Source organism: Nycticebus coucang, chromosome 2, assembly GCF_027406575.1.
Source record: "Nycticebus coucang isolate mNycCou1 chromosome 2, mNycCou1.pri, whole genome shotgun sequence".
Classification (NCBI taxonomy): Eukaryota; Metazoa; Chordata; class Mammalia; order Primates; family Lorisidae; genus Nycticebus; species Nycticebus coucang.
Genome location: NC_069781.1, coordinates 37,384,694 through 37,404,189, shown reverse-complemented (window position 1 = coordinate 37,404,189; position 19,496 = coordinate 37,384,694). Strand labels below are relative to the sequence as shown.

The 19,496-nt window shown below is 43.6% G+C and overlaps 1 protein-coding gene across 1 annotated transcript in view; it reads left to right on the top strand.

Annotated features, from left to right (window-relative positions):
• The window catches only part of LOC128569331 (myb/SANT-like DNA-binding domain-containing protein 3), a 154,020-nt gene that overhangs the window by 38,875 nt on the left and 95,649 nt on the right, over nucleotides 1-19,496 (top strand). Inside the window, exon 1 of the mRNA XM_053567510.1 lies at nucleotides 5,282-5,926. Coding sequence (XP_053423485.1) covers nucleotides 5,719-5,926 — 208 coding nt within the window. The 5' untranslated portion in view covers nucleotides 5,282-5,718. Of the gene's footprint in view, nucleotides 5,927-19,496 lie in introns of the transcript that reaches the window.

The window sequence follows — 19,496 nt, the reverse complement described above, 5'->3', positions numbered from 1 at the left end:
GACCAAAAGCTCTATGAGAAACAGAGACTTATTTTGCTCACTGCTGTTTCTCTGTATCTAGAACACTGCCTAGATCATAGTAGGTGCTCAGCAAATATTTGTTAAATCAATGAATGAAGTTCTAAACAAGTTGACCTTACTCCTGTAGGTCTTTATGACACTAGCCAGCATTCAGATCCTCTTACTCATAAGGCCTTTTCTCATGGTCTTTCTCTGCCTGGAACACTCCTCTTCACCTGGTTAACTTCTATACCTGGTTAGCACAGCCTTACTCTTTAGGAAACCCTCTCTGACCTTCTCCTTCTTAGCATTTGTTAATAACATTGCAATTTACTTTTATTTGTGTAACTGTTTAATTAATACTTCACTGTTAAATTTCCTAAGTACAGGGGCCAGTCCTGTTATACTTACCACTGTGTGTGTATATATGTGTGTATATATGTGTGTGTGTGTGTGTGTGTGTATTACTGGCAGATCTTTAGTACAAATTTGCCAAATGAGTAAATAACTTCATTTTTTAAAAAGACTCCTCTTTTGGGCGGCGCCTGTGGCTCAGTGAGTAGGGCCCCGGCCCCATATGCCGAGGGTGGCGGGTTTGGACCCAGCCCCGGCCAAACTGCAACAGAAAAATAGCCGGGCGTTGTGGCGGGCGCCTGTAGTCCCAGCTGCTCGGGAGGCTGAGGCAAGAGAATCGCGTAAGCCCAAGAGCTGGAGGTTGCTGTGAGCCGTGTGACCCCACGGCACTCTACCCGAGGGCGGTACAGTGAGACTCTGTCTCTACAAAAAAAAAAAAAAAAAAAAAAAAGACTCCAAAAGACTCCTCTTTCTAGAAAATGGGGTCCAGTCTCTTCAATTTGATGAGAGGTCAGTTTGTGCCAATGCTGCATCATAAATCATCCCTTTCCTGTTTCTGGGTCAAGCACTGTGACTCCTGTGGGGCCAATTTGTCGGCCCCCAAATGTCTCATTACTGTTTATCAAGACTTCATTATGTAGCTAGACCTTCTAACAGGAGGCCCAGAGAAGTTAGGATATTGGTGGGACTGCAAGTATGAAATGGGGTTTTCCATTTTCTCCTACCCTATCCTTGCTCCATTTATCACACTGAGTTGCAATTACTAATTTTCAGGTATCTTCTCCCTTCCCACACAGTAAAGCAGAATTATTTCTTGCCCCCAGAGGCCATTAAAGTCCCTAGAATGCAGTAAATGCTCATAAGGGTTCCCCAAGGAATGTGATGTTTTCCATGAGCAAAGCTTTATTGAGGACAGAAAGCAACTCACAGGAGAGGGCATTAACCTCTGGCATTTTTAGTTTAAAACATGAGACAATAAATATATTTTTGTTTACATTAATTTGGATTGGGTTTTCTGTTAGTTGGAACTGAAAACATTCTGATAGAGCACAACTAACAGTGTTCAAGTATAGGTTCTCTGATAGAGTTTTGTTCAAAAATATTTACTCTGTATTCACCATTTCTTCACCTCCTTAAGAAGAATATACTCTCCTATCCCTTGTCTTTGGGCTCAGATATGTAACTGATTTTAGCAGGTAGGGTGTACAAGCAGCAGTGTGGAAAATGCTAGCATGGTTGGGCATGCCCCCTTGCACCACTGTCGTCCCTGTCACAAGAGTTCCTCCTGGGTAGCTGGTATCCTTTTAGCCAGTGAATACTGGTAGCGTGAACCAGAGCTTGGCCTACACACAGGAGCCAAGCCTAGCTGGACCTACCTTCTAGTAGACCTATCTAGCCATGCCTAATCTAGATCAGCCAACTCCTGGAATGCTTATTGTGGCATGCTGCTGAGATCTGATGGTTGTCTGTTATGGAGTAACAGACTTGGCTTCTGAGTTACCTACAGAACTTATTATTATTATTATTATTATTATTGTTTTTTAAAATTTTGAGACAGAGTCTCCTTTGTTGCCCTGAGTAGAGTTCTGTGGAATCATAGCTCACAGCAACCTCAAACTCTTGGGCTCAAGTAATCCTCTTACCTCAGGCTCCTAAGTAGCTGGAACTATAAGCACCCACCACAATGCCTGGCTAGTTTTCTATTTTTAGCAGAGATGGAGTCTCTGGTCTAGAATTCCTGAGCTCAAGCAATCCACAGGCCTTGGCCTCCCAGAGTGATAGGATTACAGGCATAAGCCACCGTACCTTATTATTTTAAAGTTCTGTTACCTACAGAACTTTAAAATAAATAAGAGATACTTGAGCATTAATCAGACTGTCTGGAGTGGTGTTCAGAAACCTACATTTTTATTAAATTCCTTGGGTGGTTTTTAAGTAGTGATTCTCACACCCTTTTGCTATCTGGTATTTTGGGGTCACCGATATCATGGGTGTTGTATTAGATCACCTCTAAGATCTTGTTTATTCCCTGATTTGGATCGTATGACTGAAGTCAGAGAATGCTTTTCCTCAAGTAGAGTCTTTTTCAATTTGAAAATTTTTGAGAAATCTGTATGATCTTTTCTTATCTAATTTGGAGAAAGATGGAGATGTAAATTAATTTGTGTTTTATGACCCAAGGACATTTTGCTTTTTTTTTGACATCTTTGACATCTTTGGTAGAGTACCATGGCTTCACAGCTCACGGCAACCTCAAACTCTTGGGCTTAAGTGATTCTCTTGCCTTAGCTTCCCACATAGTTGGGACTACAGGTGTCTGCCACAATGCCTGGCTAGACTTTTGGCTTTTTATAAAAGGGTTGTCACCTCTTAGTTTTTATTTTTGCCTGGGTTATGGTGAGCAGTGAAATGAATGTAAATTCAAGGCAGAGTACTGGGGCTGGGAGAGCAAAGTCACAGTCAGGAAAGAAGTGTGAGAGAGGGCAAGCTTAGCAGAGAAGCCTCTGAAGGATGACTGAAAAGGAGCCTTCAGCTGTGGCTTAGGAGTCAAGAACCTGAGATCACACCTGGTTCAACAAAGCCAGAAGTTCAATTTTATTGTAACAATTGCCATGTTACTAACAGGTTTGACGTAAATCTTAACAAAATGTTAAAAAATGTGAATTCACTTATGTAAAAAGCATGATGAAAGCAAAATTTAAAAAGAAATTGCTTTTTAAAATTATAACAATTGTCACGACAGTTATTCTCCACTAATCCTTCAAGGAACTGCCATAAAATGCTTAATGTTTAACATCAGCCTTACTACTACAGGACTGAACTTTGCTCCTTTGGGAATACTGAGTTACTTGGTGGCTTGCCTTCCAAGTCATAAGAGATTTCCAGGCTTGGGAAATTCTCTTGTTCTCAGCAATTCCTCAGATGAATTATGAGATTGGTGGCTGTTGTAGTAAGTATGATTTTTAATCCTCTACAAACAATAAACTTTTTTCATTGAAAAAATTCAGATGATACAGAAAAATATAAAGGACAAATACCTATCACTCATAAGCCCACCTTTCAGAGGTAATATATTGTGGTATAGTCTTCTTGACTTTTTTCCTATGAAAGTGTATATATGTATATTTTAGAAAAATAGGATTTTCTTATTACTTATTAGTATCTGCTTTTTCCTGTCAGTAAACAACTAATCATTGTTAAAGCTGCATAATATTTCATCATACAAAGAAGTACTATACTCTTTAACTAGTCCCCATTGATGAACATTTAGGTTATAACGGCTGTGATAAATAGCCTCATATATACAATTTTTGTGAGCTTGTCCAATCATTTCTTTAGTGGAATTGCTATATTAAAGGGTAAACTCATTTTAAAGGTTTTTAATACATAGCAAAATTGCTCTCTCAAAATGTATAAATTCATAATGCTAGGTTTGTGAATTCTTTTAACTCTAATCATCCAAAGGGAAAATACTTGTGGTTATTTTTATAATATATATATATATTTTTTGTAGAGACAGAGTCTCACTTTATTGCCCTTGGTAGAGTGCTGTGCCATCACAGCTCACAGCAACCTCCAGCTCCTGGGCTTAGGCGATTCTCTTGCCTCAGCCTCCCCAGTAGCTGGGACCACAGGCGCCCACCACAACTCCTGGCTATTTAATATTTGTGGTTTTAAACTAACTTTTTTTTTTTTTTTTTAAATAGAGATGGGTCTTACTATGTTGCCCAGGCTGGTCTATGAACCTTTGGCTTTAAGCAGTGCTCCAGCCTCAATTTCCCAAAGTGCTGGGAGCCACTTGGCTCAGCTTAATCTGCCTTTTATTACTAGTGGGTCATGTATTTATTGTCTGCACAAGCTTCCCATATTTCTATTGAAATAACTTTTTCTGCTTGACTTACTTCATATTTACATTGAAGACATTTTTCCTATTGTGGCTTTGTGGTGTTTTTTCACACATTTCTTAATTTTATGAGCCAAATTGATTAGTCTTTCAATGAGATTTTACAATTCCTTCTGGTGCAGGAGACAGCATAATAGAGTAAAAAAGGCAGAGGACTTTCCTTTTTTTTTTTGGCCGGGGCTGGGTTTAAACCCACCACCTCCGGCATAAGGGACCGGCGCCCTACTCCTTGAGCCACAGGCACCGCCCGGCAGAGGACTTTCCAACAATTCAGTCCATGATGTTCTACCTATGTCTGTGCGTCACCCAGCAAGATGTGGTAGGAGAGCACGGGGCTAGGAGTCAGATCACTGTACCTCTCTGGGTCTAATTCATCTGTAGAATAGAGACAAGAATGCAAACTCCCTCGTGGGGCTGTACAAAAGAATTGGAGAATGCACATAGAAAGCTTTTTCCAGGCCTTCTAAAAATTCTCTCTAAAGCTCAGCGTTTATAGGCGGAGAGGGCAATACAGACTTTCAAAAACTATTTTAAATTCATTTGCATTAGAGTATATGGGAATGAGGTGTAGGATGAGAATCCTAGAAATTTAGTCATTCACCTAACGCCTCTGAGAAGTGGATAGCTGGAGTCAGAACTTGGGTTTCAATTCTGGTTGGTCCTGCCCATTGCTTGGTATGTGACCTTGGACAAGTCACCTTTACCTCTCAGCTGCTCAGTTTCTTCACTTAGATACATAATAGACCACCTGCCCTTCTCTTCCAGCTCGGGTGCTTGGCGAAGAAAAATGCTTCAAAAAAGCCCACAAAGGGCGGCAAGCATGTCTGTTAACGATAACGCTCACGGAGCATCCTCGGTGCCGTGCAGCCCGCAGCGGCCGGACGGAGGGGCGGCCACGACCCCTGCCCCGCGCTGCCACCCGGACGCAGGAACAATAGCTCCCCTGGAGGCGGCGCCGGCCGCGGGCGGGGGCGGAGCTGTCGGCGCGGGCGCCGGGGGTGTGCGCGGGGCGGGGTCGCGGCCACCCCTCCCGCCCGCGGCTCCGTCACGCGCCCCTCACCGGGCGGGCCGGGGTCTTTGTGACGCGGTGGCGACTGCCGCGGACACAAAGGGAAGGCGAGGAGGCGAACTAGGCGCTGGGCCCGCCTCCACCCCGCGACCCCCGCCCGCCGCGCGCGCGCGCAGCCTCTGCTCGCTCCCCAGCCTCGATCCCCCCACGCCGGCTCGCACCCTTGCGCGCATCCTTGCGCGCCCGCGACCCTCGCGCGCGCCCGGACCCACCGACTCCGTCCCGAACGCGGCGGGCCGGGCCTGGCGAGCGCTGCGGGTGGGGCGGGGATGCCGAGGAGCTGCTCCCAGGCTTAGCGGCGCGGCTGCTGTAGCGGCGGGGCTCTCGGTGCGCGGCTGGATGCCCCCGGCCTGCGGCTCCCTGCGCTTCCCGCCGTCCAGGGGCGCTAGTCATGGGCGCCGCGGCCGCTGAGGCGCCGCTCCGGCTGCCTGCCGCGCCCCCGCTCGCCTTCTGCTGCTACACGTCGGTGCTGCTGCTCTTTGCCTTCTCTCTGCCCGGGAGCCGCGCGTCCAACCAGCCCCCGGGTGGCGGCGGCGGCGGCGGCGGCGGCGGCGCAGGGGACTGTCCCGGCGGCAAAGGCAAGAGCATCAACTGCTCAGGTAGGAGCGGCCGGAGCCGGCCCCTGGGGCTCCTCCCTCCGCCGCCGCCTTTCGCCTGGTCCCCGTAGCCGAGCTGGGGAAGACCCCGGCGTGGGGTCCTGGGGAGCCGGGCGCGAGGGCAGAGGGCGCGAGCGTGCGGTGCGGGCTTGGGGACCGGCGTTGGGGATGGGGAGTGGCCGTGCCTGCGTCCGTGTGTGTCTAGTGGCTGGGCGAGGGCGGCCCGGCGTGTTGGGAGATGCTGAGCTGCCGGCCGGGGCTCCCGGTGTGGTCGTGGATGAGCTCGCGGGAGCGCGTGTTTGTGTTGTGAAGGCTCAGGGGAGGGCGGGCGGCCCCAGGCTGGGATCTCTGTGTGTGTGGAGTGCGGTAGTGTGAACGGTGAGGGGAAGAGAGGTGAGGGAGGGGGGGCCGAAGCTGAGGGCCGGAGGAGTGACCATGTGCTGGTTAGGTTCTTCCTTAACTGGGGTCTCGGAAGGGTAGTGTGGTTAAAGGGAACTGGTTGCCCTGAGGACGCAGGTTGGCGACGTGGAGTGACTCTGTGTGTTTGTGTGTGTTCTTTGGGTTCAAAGGTGGGATCTCGGGACTTGAAGTGGTTCCAGGTCTGTGGATATGGACGGGGAAGGTCCCAGGGCCCAGGACGTGACCCTGTGTTTTTGTGTGTTGTGTGGGAGTGAAGCCTGGGGCTTCCTCATGGAATAGGAGGGATTGGGGTCCTGGAGTGAACCCCGTTTGTGTTGATTTAGAGGGAGGAGGTCTGACTCAGGAGTCATTCTGTGTAGGGTTTGGGTATAGAAAGAGGTAATTAGGTCTCAGGGAGCACCCTTGTTTAGTAAGGTGTAACCCAGGTTATTAAGCCGGTGTGGAAAGAGAACTGGTTCTGAGGAAATGATGTGTGTTTTGCCAGAGGGCCTGGAGATTGGCAGCAAAGGGAGCAAGGGAGTGACCTCTCCCCTCTCTCCAAAGGCCTCCTCCTCCCCAGCTGTTGGAAACAAAGAGCTTTCTGGGCCTTTAATGGATGACACTTGGGAGGAGGGTCCTGGGCAGTAAAGTTCCCTGTTCCTTTCTAAAGGGGTCCCAGAGGAGTTCAAGGATTCAGGCTCTAGGGCAAGGAGCAGGATCTAGGTCTCATTTGGATGGAGGTGGGTCCTCCTAGAGACGCCTAGCAGATGCTAATAATCATAAGCTACATCCTTGCTAACTTTTTTTTTTTTAAATCAATTATCAATCCTCCACTTAATCTTCTCTCAACCAAGTGGGGAATAGGGGAGGAAGGATGGACATCAGGCTACTGAGGTTCTGCTGGCCTGCCTGGTGGTTGTACCTTTGGGCTCTTGAAGGGGCATTGTTAATGGGGGAGTGAGGAAGGAGCAAAAAGGACCTGACACAGATGATTATTCTACCCTAAATGAGGAAAATCTCTGGGCTGTTATTTAGGATTGAAGGCCTAAAATCTTTTAATAATTTTCATGTAGTATGTTTTACAAGAGGAGAGAGGTTAAACAATGGCCTGTCCTTTAAAAGCTTTTCCATCCATGAAATAACTTTTCTTTTTCTAATGTTAATTGGGATATGGGATAATGGTTTAATAAGTATTTGCACTTTAAGAATAAAAAACATTTGTTTATTAGAGTCCCTTCTGGCGACATATTGGTTATCAAACTTGTAAGTGATCACACCATGTCAAAGTATTTTACAGGCTAATGTGCTATGGTTATTTGTTCTTGCTAAGCTAATTTGTCCTTAGCAAAGGACTGTGTTAATGCATGTTTTTGTGTATGCTTTCTTTCTTTTTTTGTTTTTTTAAGACAGAGTCTCACTTGTCACCCCTGGTAGAGTGCCATGGCAATCTACCTCACAGCATCCTCAAACTCTTGGGCTCATGTGATTCTCTTGCTTCAGCCTTTCAAGTAATTGGGACTATTGGCACCTGCCATAAAGCCTTAACCACTAAGCTACGGGCACCAAGCCTAGTTTCCTTTTATTTATTTTATTTTTTATTTTTTTGTAGAGACAAGAGTTTCACTTTATCACCCGTAGAGTACTGTCGCGTCACACAGCTCACAGCAAGCTCCAACGCCTGGGCTTAGGCAGTTTCCTGGCCTTAGCCTCCTGAGTATAGCTGGGACTGCAAGCGCCCGCCACAACGCCGCCCGGCTATTTTTTTTTGTTGTTGTTGCATTTTGGCCAGGGATGGGTTTGAACCCGCCACCCTCAGGTATATGGGGCTGGCGCCCTGCCTGCTGAGCTGCAGGCACCGCCCCCTAGTTTCCTTTTGAAAGAGAGACTTAGATTTAATAATATATGAGCCTTCTTTCAAAGAATATTTTTATTCATTGATATCTGCTCAGCCTAGCCTAATTTATCAACATTTATAAAATGTTTTTTAGTGCTAAGATATACTTGAATAAATGTGGGTCTAAAGCTAGAGTTTTAACTCAATGGTATTTGTAGATTCTTGTTATAACTCTTTCTAGGATGAAGACCTGGGAATGATTCAGATGGGAGAGTATTTTTTTTTTTTTTATTGCTGAATTTGAGAACCACAGTAATCCAGTCTGGACATAACACATCTATTAATTCAGTTTCAGATTGTGCAGAGGCTTTTTAGTAACTTTTATGATTCAATTATTTCCTGTACAAACTGAAATTTATTTTGTCATATTTTGAGTTTTAAAATAGAAATGCTGCCTGTAATCCTGGCACTTGGGAGGCTGAAGTGGGTGGATTGCCTGAGCTCATGAGTTCGAAACTAGCCTGAGCAAGAGTAAGATCTCATCTCTAAAAAACAGCTGGTGTTGTGGTGAACACCTGTAGTCCCAGCTACTTGGGAAGCTGAGGCAAAGGGAATCTCTTAGGCCCAAGAGTTTGAGGTTGCTGTGAGGTGTGATGCCATGGCACTCTACCGAGGGCGACGTAGTGAAAATCTGGGGGATAAAAATAAATAAATGGTGGCCATGACTTCCTGTTGATTTTCCTTTTTGGTTTCAGATCATTTCAACTTCCCATGGCTCAGATCATTTCAGCCTCCACGGACTTTCTGGAACTGACTCTGTCAGGTTTTGCATGTTGGGTCACTCAGCTTTTTGGCACTTGCAAATGTGAAGAGCAGGCTTTATTAAATTAATATAAATTCCTATATTGTGAGGAAGGGTGAAGCTGTGATATTTTATTGGAGACTGCCTACCAAGTTGGTTGATGCTGATACATTAGCCAACCAGATGTTCAACCAACTATGCATCCTCTTAGTTGAATTTAACAGATTTTCAAGCTTCTGCTGTTCAACATTTTCCCATTTTGTTCACCAGCCTATCATTAAGAGAGTCTGTCAGATTGTCTTGTTAGAATCAGTTATATATATGTCTGCCTCATCTTCCCTTTTTCCCTTTTAGTGATTTTATTAAAGAGCAAACGTACAGTCTGCCTTAATAAAGAGCTCTTTTTTTCTTTTTACTATAGTCAAAAATTTCTTTACTCATTCTGGAATTTTTGAGCATCATGTAGCTGGTTTACGTATAGATGTTTTTCTGCACCCTCGCCCCCACCCTCGTTTTTATAAGTAAGGATGTGTTCTTTCATTTCTGATCATCTGGCACCTTGTCAAGATAGCTTAGATAATTAGCAGTAGTTTTAAAGTCAGATCTAAAAGTTTTTTAGTATCGGGGAGTGTGATTTGTTTGGATCAGAGGCAAATTCTTTTTTTAAAATTTCAGATTAATAGTAAGGGTTATATTAGGATTTGTTAGGTAAGGTCCCTGTTGTAGTTGTGTCCTGCATGCAAGGGGCGTACCCTATACCTTTACATTGTGCCCTTTAAGTAGGAGCACAGCAATCCCACCCTCCTCCCTCCTCTCCCTAACTTTAATTAAATTGAGTTTTTCTCTTGTGTGGGTGTGTATTAGTTTGTCTACTAGTTTCATATTAGTATTGATTACATTAGATACTTGCTTTTCTATGCTTGTGATACTTTACTAAAGAGAATGTTCTCTAGCTCTATCCAGGTTAATACAAAAAATGTAAAGTCCCCATCTTTCTTATGGTTGAATAGCATTCCATGGTATACATATACCACAGTTTATTAATCCATTCATAGGTTGATGGGCACTTGGGTTGTTTCCAAATCTTGGCAATTGTAAATTGAGCTCCAACAAATAATCTGGTGCAAATGTCCTCATGATAAATAATTTTTTTGGCCGGGCTTTGTGTCTCATGCCTGTAGTCCCAGCGCTGTGGGAGGCCGAGGCGGATGGATTGCCTGAGCTCGGAGGTTCGAGACCAGTGTGAGCAGGAGTGAGCCAGAGTGAAACCCCGTCTCTACCAACAACAAAAAAAGCTGGGCATTGTGGCGGGCGTCTGTAATCCCAGCTACTTGGGAGGCAAAGGGAAGGAGAATTGCTAAAGGAAGAACAGAAAAAAATAAAATAAAATAAACCTTCAAACGAAGAAGAATGAATAAGCCAGCTGAAATCGAAAGCAAAAATAAAAAAATGAAATAAAATAAAAAATTTTTTTTTTCTGGGTAGATGCCTAGTAATGGGATTGTCCAGTTGGCTCTGTATTCCCTTACTGTCCACTATATTCATGCCACTTAACTTAGATGTTAGATCCCCTCTCCCTTTTTTTTGAGACAGAGTCTCACTTTGTTGCCCTTGGCAACACAGCTGTGGCATCACAGCTCACAGCAACCTCAAACTCTTGGGTTCAAGTGATTGACTTGCTTCAGCCTCCCTAGTAGCTGGGACTCCAGGTTCCCACTATAATACCCAACTATTTTTAGAGACAGGATCTAGCTGTTGTTCAGGCTGGTCTTGAACGCCTGAGCTCAGGCAATCCACCCACCTAGGCCTCCCAGAGTGCTAGATTAGCTCCCTTTTCATCAGAGTTCTAATCTTCCCACCTTCAAGCTCATGTTCTTTGGTGAAGAGTCTACATTTTCCCTGTCATCTCTTGATATTACATCTTTCCTAAGCATTGGGCCCTTTGTTTATCTCTTTTTGTTCTAAACAAGCCTTTTTTGTTGTCTTCTTGCCTCAGTCCTCCACTCATTATGGACTTTAGACTTATTGTTATTTTTTAATTCTTTGGTTTTATATTTTTTAACATTTTTAAATTTAACATTTTTAATTGTCATTTTTTAAATCTTTGATTTTATATTATTTTATTTATATTATTATTATTTTTAATGGAGACGGAGTCTCACTTTGTTATCCTGGGTAGAGTGCCGTGGTGTCATAGTTCACATCAACCTCAAACTCTTGAGCTCAAGGGATCTTCTTGCCTCAGTTTTTTTCATTTGTAGTAGAGATGGGGTCTCAATCTTGCTTAGGCTGGCCTGGAACTTCTAATCTCAAGCAATTCACTTGCCTCAGCCTACTAGAGTGGTAGGGTTACAGGCGTGAGCCACCACGCCCACCCCATACTTATTCTTTTAAAATCTAACTTAACAGAAATCCTCCTCTTAGCCAAAGAGAAAAAAGTTTGGAAATAGCATGAGATATGTGAAGAAAATTAAACTTTGAACTCTGGTGACCAGGAGGTAATCTTAGATGTGACATTTCTTTTTCAGTTGTACCATGAAGACAGTTCTATTTGGCTAAGTCAAATGAGGCTTAAATCTGAGGCATTTGTCTCTTAGGGAATATGGTTAAAGAAGTAGAAAAACATACTGAGAGACCAGTAAGTGGCATTTGGTGATAGACATAAGGTGGAAAAATTGAAATAGGTTTTAAAAATATCACAGAAGCTAGAAGTGGGTCCTCTGGATTATCATATGGTATTAAGAATGGTATAAATGGATGATACAAGTATCAGATTAAGTGAAGTGCCTAGTTAGTAACAATTTAGAAATCTGAGGAATAAAAAGTTTGTTTTTCTCATTAGTGTGGAATTTTGGTTAGGACACTTTCCTTCCAGGTCTGTAAAATGTGGATAATAATTCATTTATGTAGTGAAACTTGATTGAATACCTGCTTGTTGTAATTCAATAAATTAGATGTTAAGGAGACTATATGGGAGACTCTCCCTGCCCTCGAGAGCCTTATAGCTTAACAGAGGGGGTTAGCTTATTCTAAATATAGTAGAACTTCTGTAAGTAGACCCCCCAAGAGACTGTAACAAACTGGTCAACGGAGGAACTAGGCCTTAGTCCACATGCATATCTGGCTTATGGAAATTAGGTCAATTTAAGGAGGTGGTCAATGTAGGGAGGCTGTGGCCGTGGGGATTCTACTGTAGATATTGTGGAAATTTCTGTTTAACACATCTGGGCTTGCTTCCCACCCCCCACCCCCCTTCTGTCAATTCAACAAGCAATTATTGAGCACTAACAGCCTTGTAATCTTTTTTTTTTAGGGTCTGTAGTTAAGTGGGTTTTTAGTATACTGACAGAGTTGTCTAACTATCACCACTGTCTAATTCCTGAAAATTTTCCTCACCCCTAAAAGAAACTCTGTACCTATTAATAGTCACTCTACATTCTACCCTTCCTCCAGCCCTTGGCTACTGCTAAACCACTTTCTTTCTCAGTGGATTTGCCTATTCTGGAGATGCATGTAACTGTAATCACATGATGTATGTTCTTTTGAGTCTGGTCTCTTTCACTTAGCATAATGTTTTTAATGTTCTTCCATGTTGTAGCATATGTCTGAACTTTTTATAGCTGAGTAATATTCCATTGTATGGAGAGACTACATTTTGTCTATCTGTTCCTCCACTGACAGATACTTGGGCTGCTTCCACATTTTCTCTATCTGTTCTTCCCCTGACAGATATTTGGGCTGCTTCCACCTTTTGGCTAGTACAAATAATGCTGCTGTAACATTCATGGAAAAGTTTTTGTATGGACATATATTTTCAGTTCTCTTGGTTATATACCTTGGAGTGAGATTGCTGTATCACATGGCAACTCTATACTTAATATTTTGAGTAATTGCCAAACTTTTCCAAAACGGCTGGCCCGTTTTACATTCCCACCAGCAATGTATGCAGGTTCCATCTCTACATGCTCTCCAATACTTGCTGTTCTCTATCTTTTTGATCATAATCATCCTAGTGGGTGTGAAGTTGTGTATCAATGTGGTTTTTAAAAAATTTTTTTAATTCTTAATGGGTACATAATAGTTGTGTACGTTTATAGGGCACATATATGTGTATCTATCTATCTATCTATATATTTTTTGAGATAGAGTTTCATTTTGTTGCCCTTGGCAGAGTGCCATGGTGTCACATCTCACAGCAAACTCAAACTCTTGGGCTCAAATGATTCTCTTGCCTCAGCCCCCTGAGTACCTGGGACTGTCGGTACCTGCCACACACCTGGCTAGTTTTAGAGACAGAGTCTTGCTGTTGCCCAGGCTGGTTTCGAACTTGTAAGCTCAAGCAATCCGCCTGCATGCAATGTGTATTATTCAAATCAGGGTAATTGGGGTACCCATCATCTCAAGCGTTTATCATTTCTTTGTGTCAGGAGTGTTACAATTCCACTCTTCCAAACTGAAAGCACAGCTGAATTTATTGTTGATTATAGTCATTTTGTTGGGCTATCAAATATTGTTCATTCTATCTAATTATCTATATTTTTTGCACCCATGAACCATCCCCACTTTATCCTTACCTCCCCACTACCCTTCCCAAGCTCTGGTAACCATCATTCTGCTCTCTGTCTCCATATCAATTGTTTTTAATGATTAGTCCCCACGTATATGAGCAAGAACGTGGGAGATTTGTCTTTCTGTGCTTGGCTTATTTCACTTGACATAATGTTCTCTCGTTCTGTCCATGCTGTTGCGAATGTTAGGATCTCATTCTTTTTTTGTGGCTATGGCTAGATAACATTCCATTGTTTATATGTACCATGGTTTCTTTATCCATTCATCTGCTGATGGACATTTAGGTTGACTGCAAATCTTGGCTATTGTGAATAGTGCTGCAGTAAACATGGGTGCAGATGCCCTCTTCATATGCTGGACTCCTTTCTTTTGGATAGATACCTAGCAGTGAGATTTCTGGGTCATATAGTGGTTCTATTTTTAGTTTATTAAGGAACCCTCCATACTGTTATCCGTATTGGTTGTACTAATTTACATTCCCAACAACAGTGTATGAGGATTCCCCTTTCTCCACTTCCTCACCAGCATTCATGCCTGTTTTTTTGATAAAAGCCATTTTAACTGGGTGAGATGATATCTTGTAGTTTGGGTTTGCATTTCTCTGATGAGTAATGATGATGAGTATTTTTCATTTACCTTTTGGCTGCTATTTGTATGTTTTCTTCTTTTTTTCTTTTTTTTTGAGACAGAGTCTTACTATTGTTACCCTCGGTGGAGTGCCTTGGCATCACAGCTCGCAGCAACCTCAAACTCTTGGGTTTAAGCGATTCTCTTGCCTCAGTCTCCCTAGTAGCTGGGACTACAGGCGCCTGCCATAATGCCTGGCTTTTTTTTTGTTGTTGTTGTTTAGCAGGCTCAGGCTGGGTTCGAACCCACCAGTCCTGGTGCATGTGGCTGGCATCCTAATCACTGAGCTACCGGTGCTGAGCCGTAATTGTATGTTTTCCTTAGGGAAATGTCTATTCAGATCTTTTAAAATCATATTTTTAAAACAGATTTTTGATATCAGTGTGGTTTGATTCGTATTTCCTTAATAACTAACATTAATCATCTTTTCATGTAATTATTGGCCATTTTGTGTATCTAGTTTGGAAAAGTATCTTTTCAGTTCTTTTGCTGGGCTTGATTTTGAAATCTTGGATTAACCATTCCCTTGGTTAAACATACTAACTGATTGTCTCAGGAAGCACACAGATCTCAAACTGATAGGTTAGTTAACCTGTGTATCTTTCGATTTCTGTATTTACCAATAAAGAGTCAGTTGTTTGTTCTCAAACTTATTTATACCAGTGCTGCTTGTGCGTACAACTTAATAAGTCTTGCTTAAATTGATGGAATATAAATGCAAAAGGAGTTGTTTTTATGAAATGCTTTGGAAAAACTTCATAGAGGCAGGAAGCTAAAAGAATTGCCCTTTGAATGAATTAGATTGTGGAAACAACTGAAAGAGTGGGGAGGACGGTGCCTGTGGCTCAGTGAGTAGGGCACCGGCCCCATATACTGAGGGGGCCAAATCCAGCCCCGGCCAAACTGCATCAACAACAACAACAACAACAACAACAACAAAATAGCTGGGTGTTGTGGCAGCCTCCCAGGTACTTGGGAGGCTGAGGCAAAAGAATTGCCTAAGTTCAAGAGCTGGAGGTTGCTGTGAGCTGTGATGCCACAGCCCTCAACTGAGGGCAACAAAGTGAGATTCTGTCTCTTAAAAAAAAAAAAAAGGGGGCGGCGCCTGTGGCTCAGTCGGTGGGGCGCCGGCCCCACATACCGAGGGTGGCGGGTTCGAACCCGGCCCCGGCCAAACTGCAACCAAAATATAGCCGGGCGTTGTGGCGGGCGCCTGTAGTCCCAGCTACTCGGGAGGCTGAGGCAGGAGAATCGCTTAAGCCCAGGAGTTGGAGGTTGCTGTGAGCTGTGTGAGGCCACGGCACTCTACCGAGGGCCATAAAGTGAGACTCTGTCTCTACAAAAAAAAAAAAAAAGAAAGAAAGAGTGGGGAAACCCTGTAAATTTTCAGAAGGATTTCCTAGAAAACATTGCAGGTGCTTTTAAGTCTTTATTCTACTTAAAAAGAAAGGAAAATGGACATTGTAGATAATGGATTATTGGTATAGTTTATCCAAGAAAGTGGGGGAACTGCATTTAGCATACTTTAACACTTAAAAGATCTTGGTGCTAGATTGGGAAGTGAATGTATATTTATGTATTTGAAGTCAAAATGATTAAAATATGTATAATTTTAAAATGATTTCTTGCCTTAACTGACTTTCTGACTAATTGGTTCAAAAAGAGGGTTTCTATTGTACAAGGTGCCCTAAGGAGAGTACAGATACAGTGTCACAAGAATGAGTAGTTCTGATTGTAGGAGTCAAAAGAGTTTTCCCAGATTAAGTGGCACTAGAGCTGGGCTGTACAGGGCTAGTAGGATGTCTTGAAACACTAGGCATGTCTTTGCCTGAGGCCTTTGCTGTTGGTGTGCCTTTTGCCTGGAACCTTCTGTCCTGGTTATTTATCCCCTCAGCTCTTTCAGGTGTTTGCTCTAATGTCACCTTCAATGATGGCTTAAAATTGCAGCTTTCAGGGTGGTGCCTGTGGCTCAGTGGGTAGGGCGCTGGCCCCATATACCAAAGGTTGCGAGTTCGAGCCCAACCCGTCCAAAGTGCAACAAAGAAATAGCCGGGCGTTGTGGTGGGCGCCTGTAGTCCCAGCTACTCGGGAGGCTGAGGTAAGAGAATCGCCTAGGCCCAGGAGTTGGAGGTTGCTGTGAGCTGTGTGACACCACGGCACTCTACCGAGGGCATTAAAGAGAGACTCTGTCTCTATTAAAAGAAAAAAAAAAAATTGCAGCTTTCTCCCTAACCTTCCTTCATGTTTTTTTGTTATTCCAAAGCACCTTTTCCTGTGTGGCCCACTATACATTTTACTTACTATCTGTCCCCTTTATGTGGCTCCAAGAAGGCAGGGAATTTTGCCTGTTTTGTTCGCTGCTCTGTCAACAGTGTCTGGATTGGTGTTTGGCAGAAAGTCAGGTACCCTTACCTTTTTATTTGTGGGATGGATTAATGACTGAACGAACACCAAAACTGAGTAGAGTTGGGAAGGGGATTCTAGGCTGAGGGAATGTCTTTAGAAAAGGCACAAAAGGGGCGGCGCCTGTGGCTCAGCGGGTAGGGCGCCAGTCCCATATGCCGGAGGTGGCGGGTTCAAACCCAGCCCCGGCCAAAAAAAAAAAAAAAAAGAAAAGGCACAAAAGTGGGAAAGAGAAGCGAGTCTTTTAGGAATTCTAGACTGTGGGGATTAAGGCAGGAAATGAATTACACATTGCCAGCATATTAGTCCGTGGAAGGCCTTCACGCCCATCTGCAGGTTTGGCTTTTTCTCTAAAGACAACCGGAAACTTTTAAGGGCTTGAGTGACACTGGTTATAGAAAGCAAAGTCTGGAGTCAGTGAAAATGGAATAGAGAAGGGAAGAGACTGACAGCATGGTGAAAGATGACAGTGGAAAGGGCAAGAATTGAGAGGACTAGCACAGTATTTCAAAAAGTTGTATTTGTTGTCAACCATTGAAAATCTGGAGGTTTCACTAAAAAATCTGGATTTCCTGTCTTCTAAACTAGGCAGCATTGGCAACATTGACTCTCATTTCTACATCCAAAATCAGTCAGGGCTGTCTAGTGAGGCATGAGCTCGCTCTCTTTCATTGACTTTTTCTCCCCCCCCCCACTTGGGCTCTGGATCTCCTAGTATGGGAGGAGGGGTGAACCTGACTCCACCAACTTGGCCCAAGGAAAAAGGCTTAATGTACGTTTTGTATTAGTTTACACTTTTTTTTCTTTTATTATCTGTTAATGAAATAGTAAAGCCTTTGATTATAGGTTTATTTTTAAATTTTTTAGTTTTTCTTATTTTTTGTTTTTCTATTTAAGACACATACATTGAATATTGTTTTGTTTCATAATTTGTTGTACTCTTCACCTTCGTATAGGGTAGATTTAAAGTATCTCCTGAAGTTATCATAATACTCATTTTTTTTTTTTTTTTTTTTTTGGTAGAGACAGAGTCTCACTTTATGGCCCTCAGTAGAGTGCCGTGGCCTCACACAGCTCACAGCAACCTCCAACTCCTGGGCTTAAGCGATTCTCTTGCCTCAGCCTCCCGAGTAGCTGGGACTACAGGCGCCCACCACAACGCCCGGCTATTTTTTGGTTGCAGTTTGGCCGGGGCCGGGTTTGAACCTGTCACCCTCGGTATATGGGGCTGGCGCCTTACCGACTGAGCCACAGGTGCCGCCCATGTTTTTTTTTTTTTTTTGATAGAGTGCCGTGGAGTCACAGCTTGCAGTAATCTCAAACTCTTGGGCTTAAGCGATTTCCCTTAAGCCTCCGCCTTCCAAGCAGCTGGGACTGCAGGCGCCTGCCACAATGCCTGGCTATTTTTGTTGTCGTCGTTGTAGTTGTCATTGTTGTTTAGCAGGCCTAGGCCAGGTTTGAACCTGCCAGTCCTGGTGTTTGTGGCTGGTGCCCTAACCACTGAGCAAAGGGCGCTGGTACTCATCTTTTTCTGTATTTTAGTTTTTAAGTATTGGGATCTGTTTCCCAATAGAGATTTAGATCATTCTACATTCACTGACATTCAGCCCATTAACATTAAATGAAGTAATTGATATTTGTGCTATCCTTCATTTTATTTATTTATTTATTTATTTAGAGACAGAGTCACACATTGTTGCCCTCAGTAGAGTGCCATGGCATCATAGCTCGCAGCAACCTCCAGCTCTTGGGCTTAGGCAATTCTCTTGCCTCAGCCTCCCGAGTAGCTGGGACTACAGGCGCCTGCCACAACACCTGGCAATTTTTTTGTTGCAGTTTGGCTGGAGCCGGGTTTGAACCCACCACCCTCAGTATATGGGGCCAGCGCCTTACCCACTGAGCCACAGGCGCTGCCCTCAGTATCTTTTTTAAAGTGTACAATCTAGTGTTTTTAGCATAGTTACGAGGTTGTGCAACCATCACTGCTGTCAATTTTAGAACATTTTCATCTCCCCCAAAAGAAACCTTCACGTTCTTTTTTTTTGAGTCTTACTCTGGTGTCCCATTTCCTCAGGTTGGAGTGTCACATAGAGTAAGCCTAACTTACGGTAACCTCCTGCCTCAGCCTCCTGAGTAGCTGGGACTACAGGCACCCACCACAAAACCTGGTTAATTTTTCTATTTTTAATAGAAACTGGGTTTCACCTTTGCTCAGGCTGGTCTTGAACACCTGAGCGCAAGGGATCCTCCCACCTTGGGCTCCCAGAGTAATCCCACTAGGATTACTGGTGGGAGCCACTGTGCCACCTTTTTAAGGACTCATTTCCTATTTCCCACCCCCACTTTCCCAGCCCTAGGCAACCACTAATTTATCTTTTGTTGTAGATTTGTCTAATTCTGGATGTTTCATATAAATAGAATCATACAATATATATGTTTGGTAATTAGCTTCTTTTACTTAGCATTATGTTTTTTTTTAATTAATATTAAATCATAGCTGTGAACATTAATGTGATCATGGGGCACCATAGCATTATGTTTTTAAGGTTGATCCATGTTGTAGCATATATCAGAAGTTTTTTTTTGAGACAGAGTCTCACATTGTTGCCCTGGGTAGAGTGCCATGGCATCATCATAGCTCATATCAACCTCATACTTTTGGGCTTGAGCAATTCTCTTGCTTCAGCCTCCTGAGTAGCTGGGACTACAGGCATCCAACACTGCATCCAGCTGGTTTTTCTATTTTTAGTAGAGACAGGGTCTCACTCTTGCTTCAGGCTGGTCTCTAACTCCTGAGCTCAAGTGATCCACCTGTCTCGGCCTCAGAAAAAGATGAGTACTGGTGCCCTTTGCTCAGTGGTTAGGACGTCGGTCACATACACCAGGGCTGGCAGGTTCAAACCTGGCCTAGGCCTGCTAAACAACAATGACAACAACAG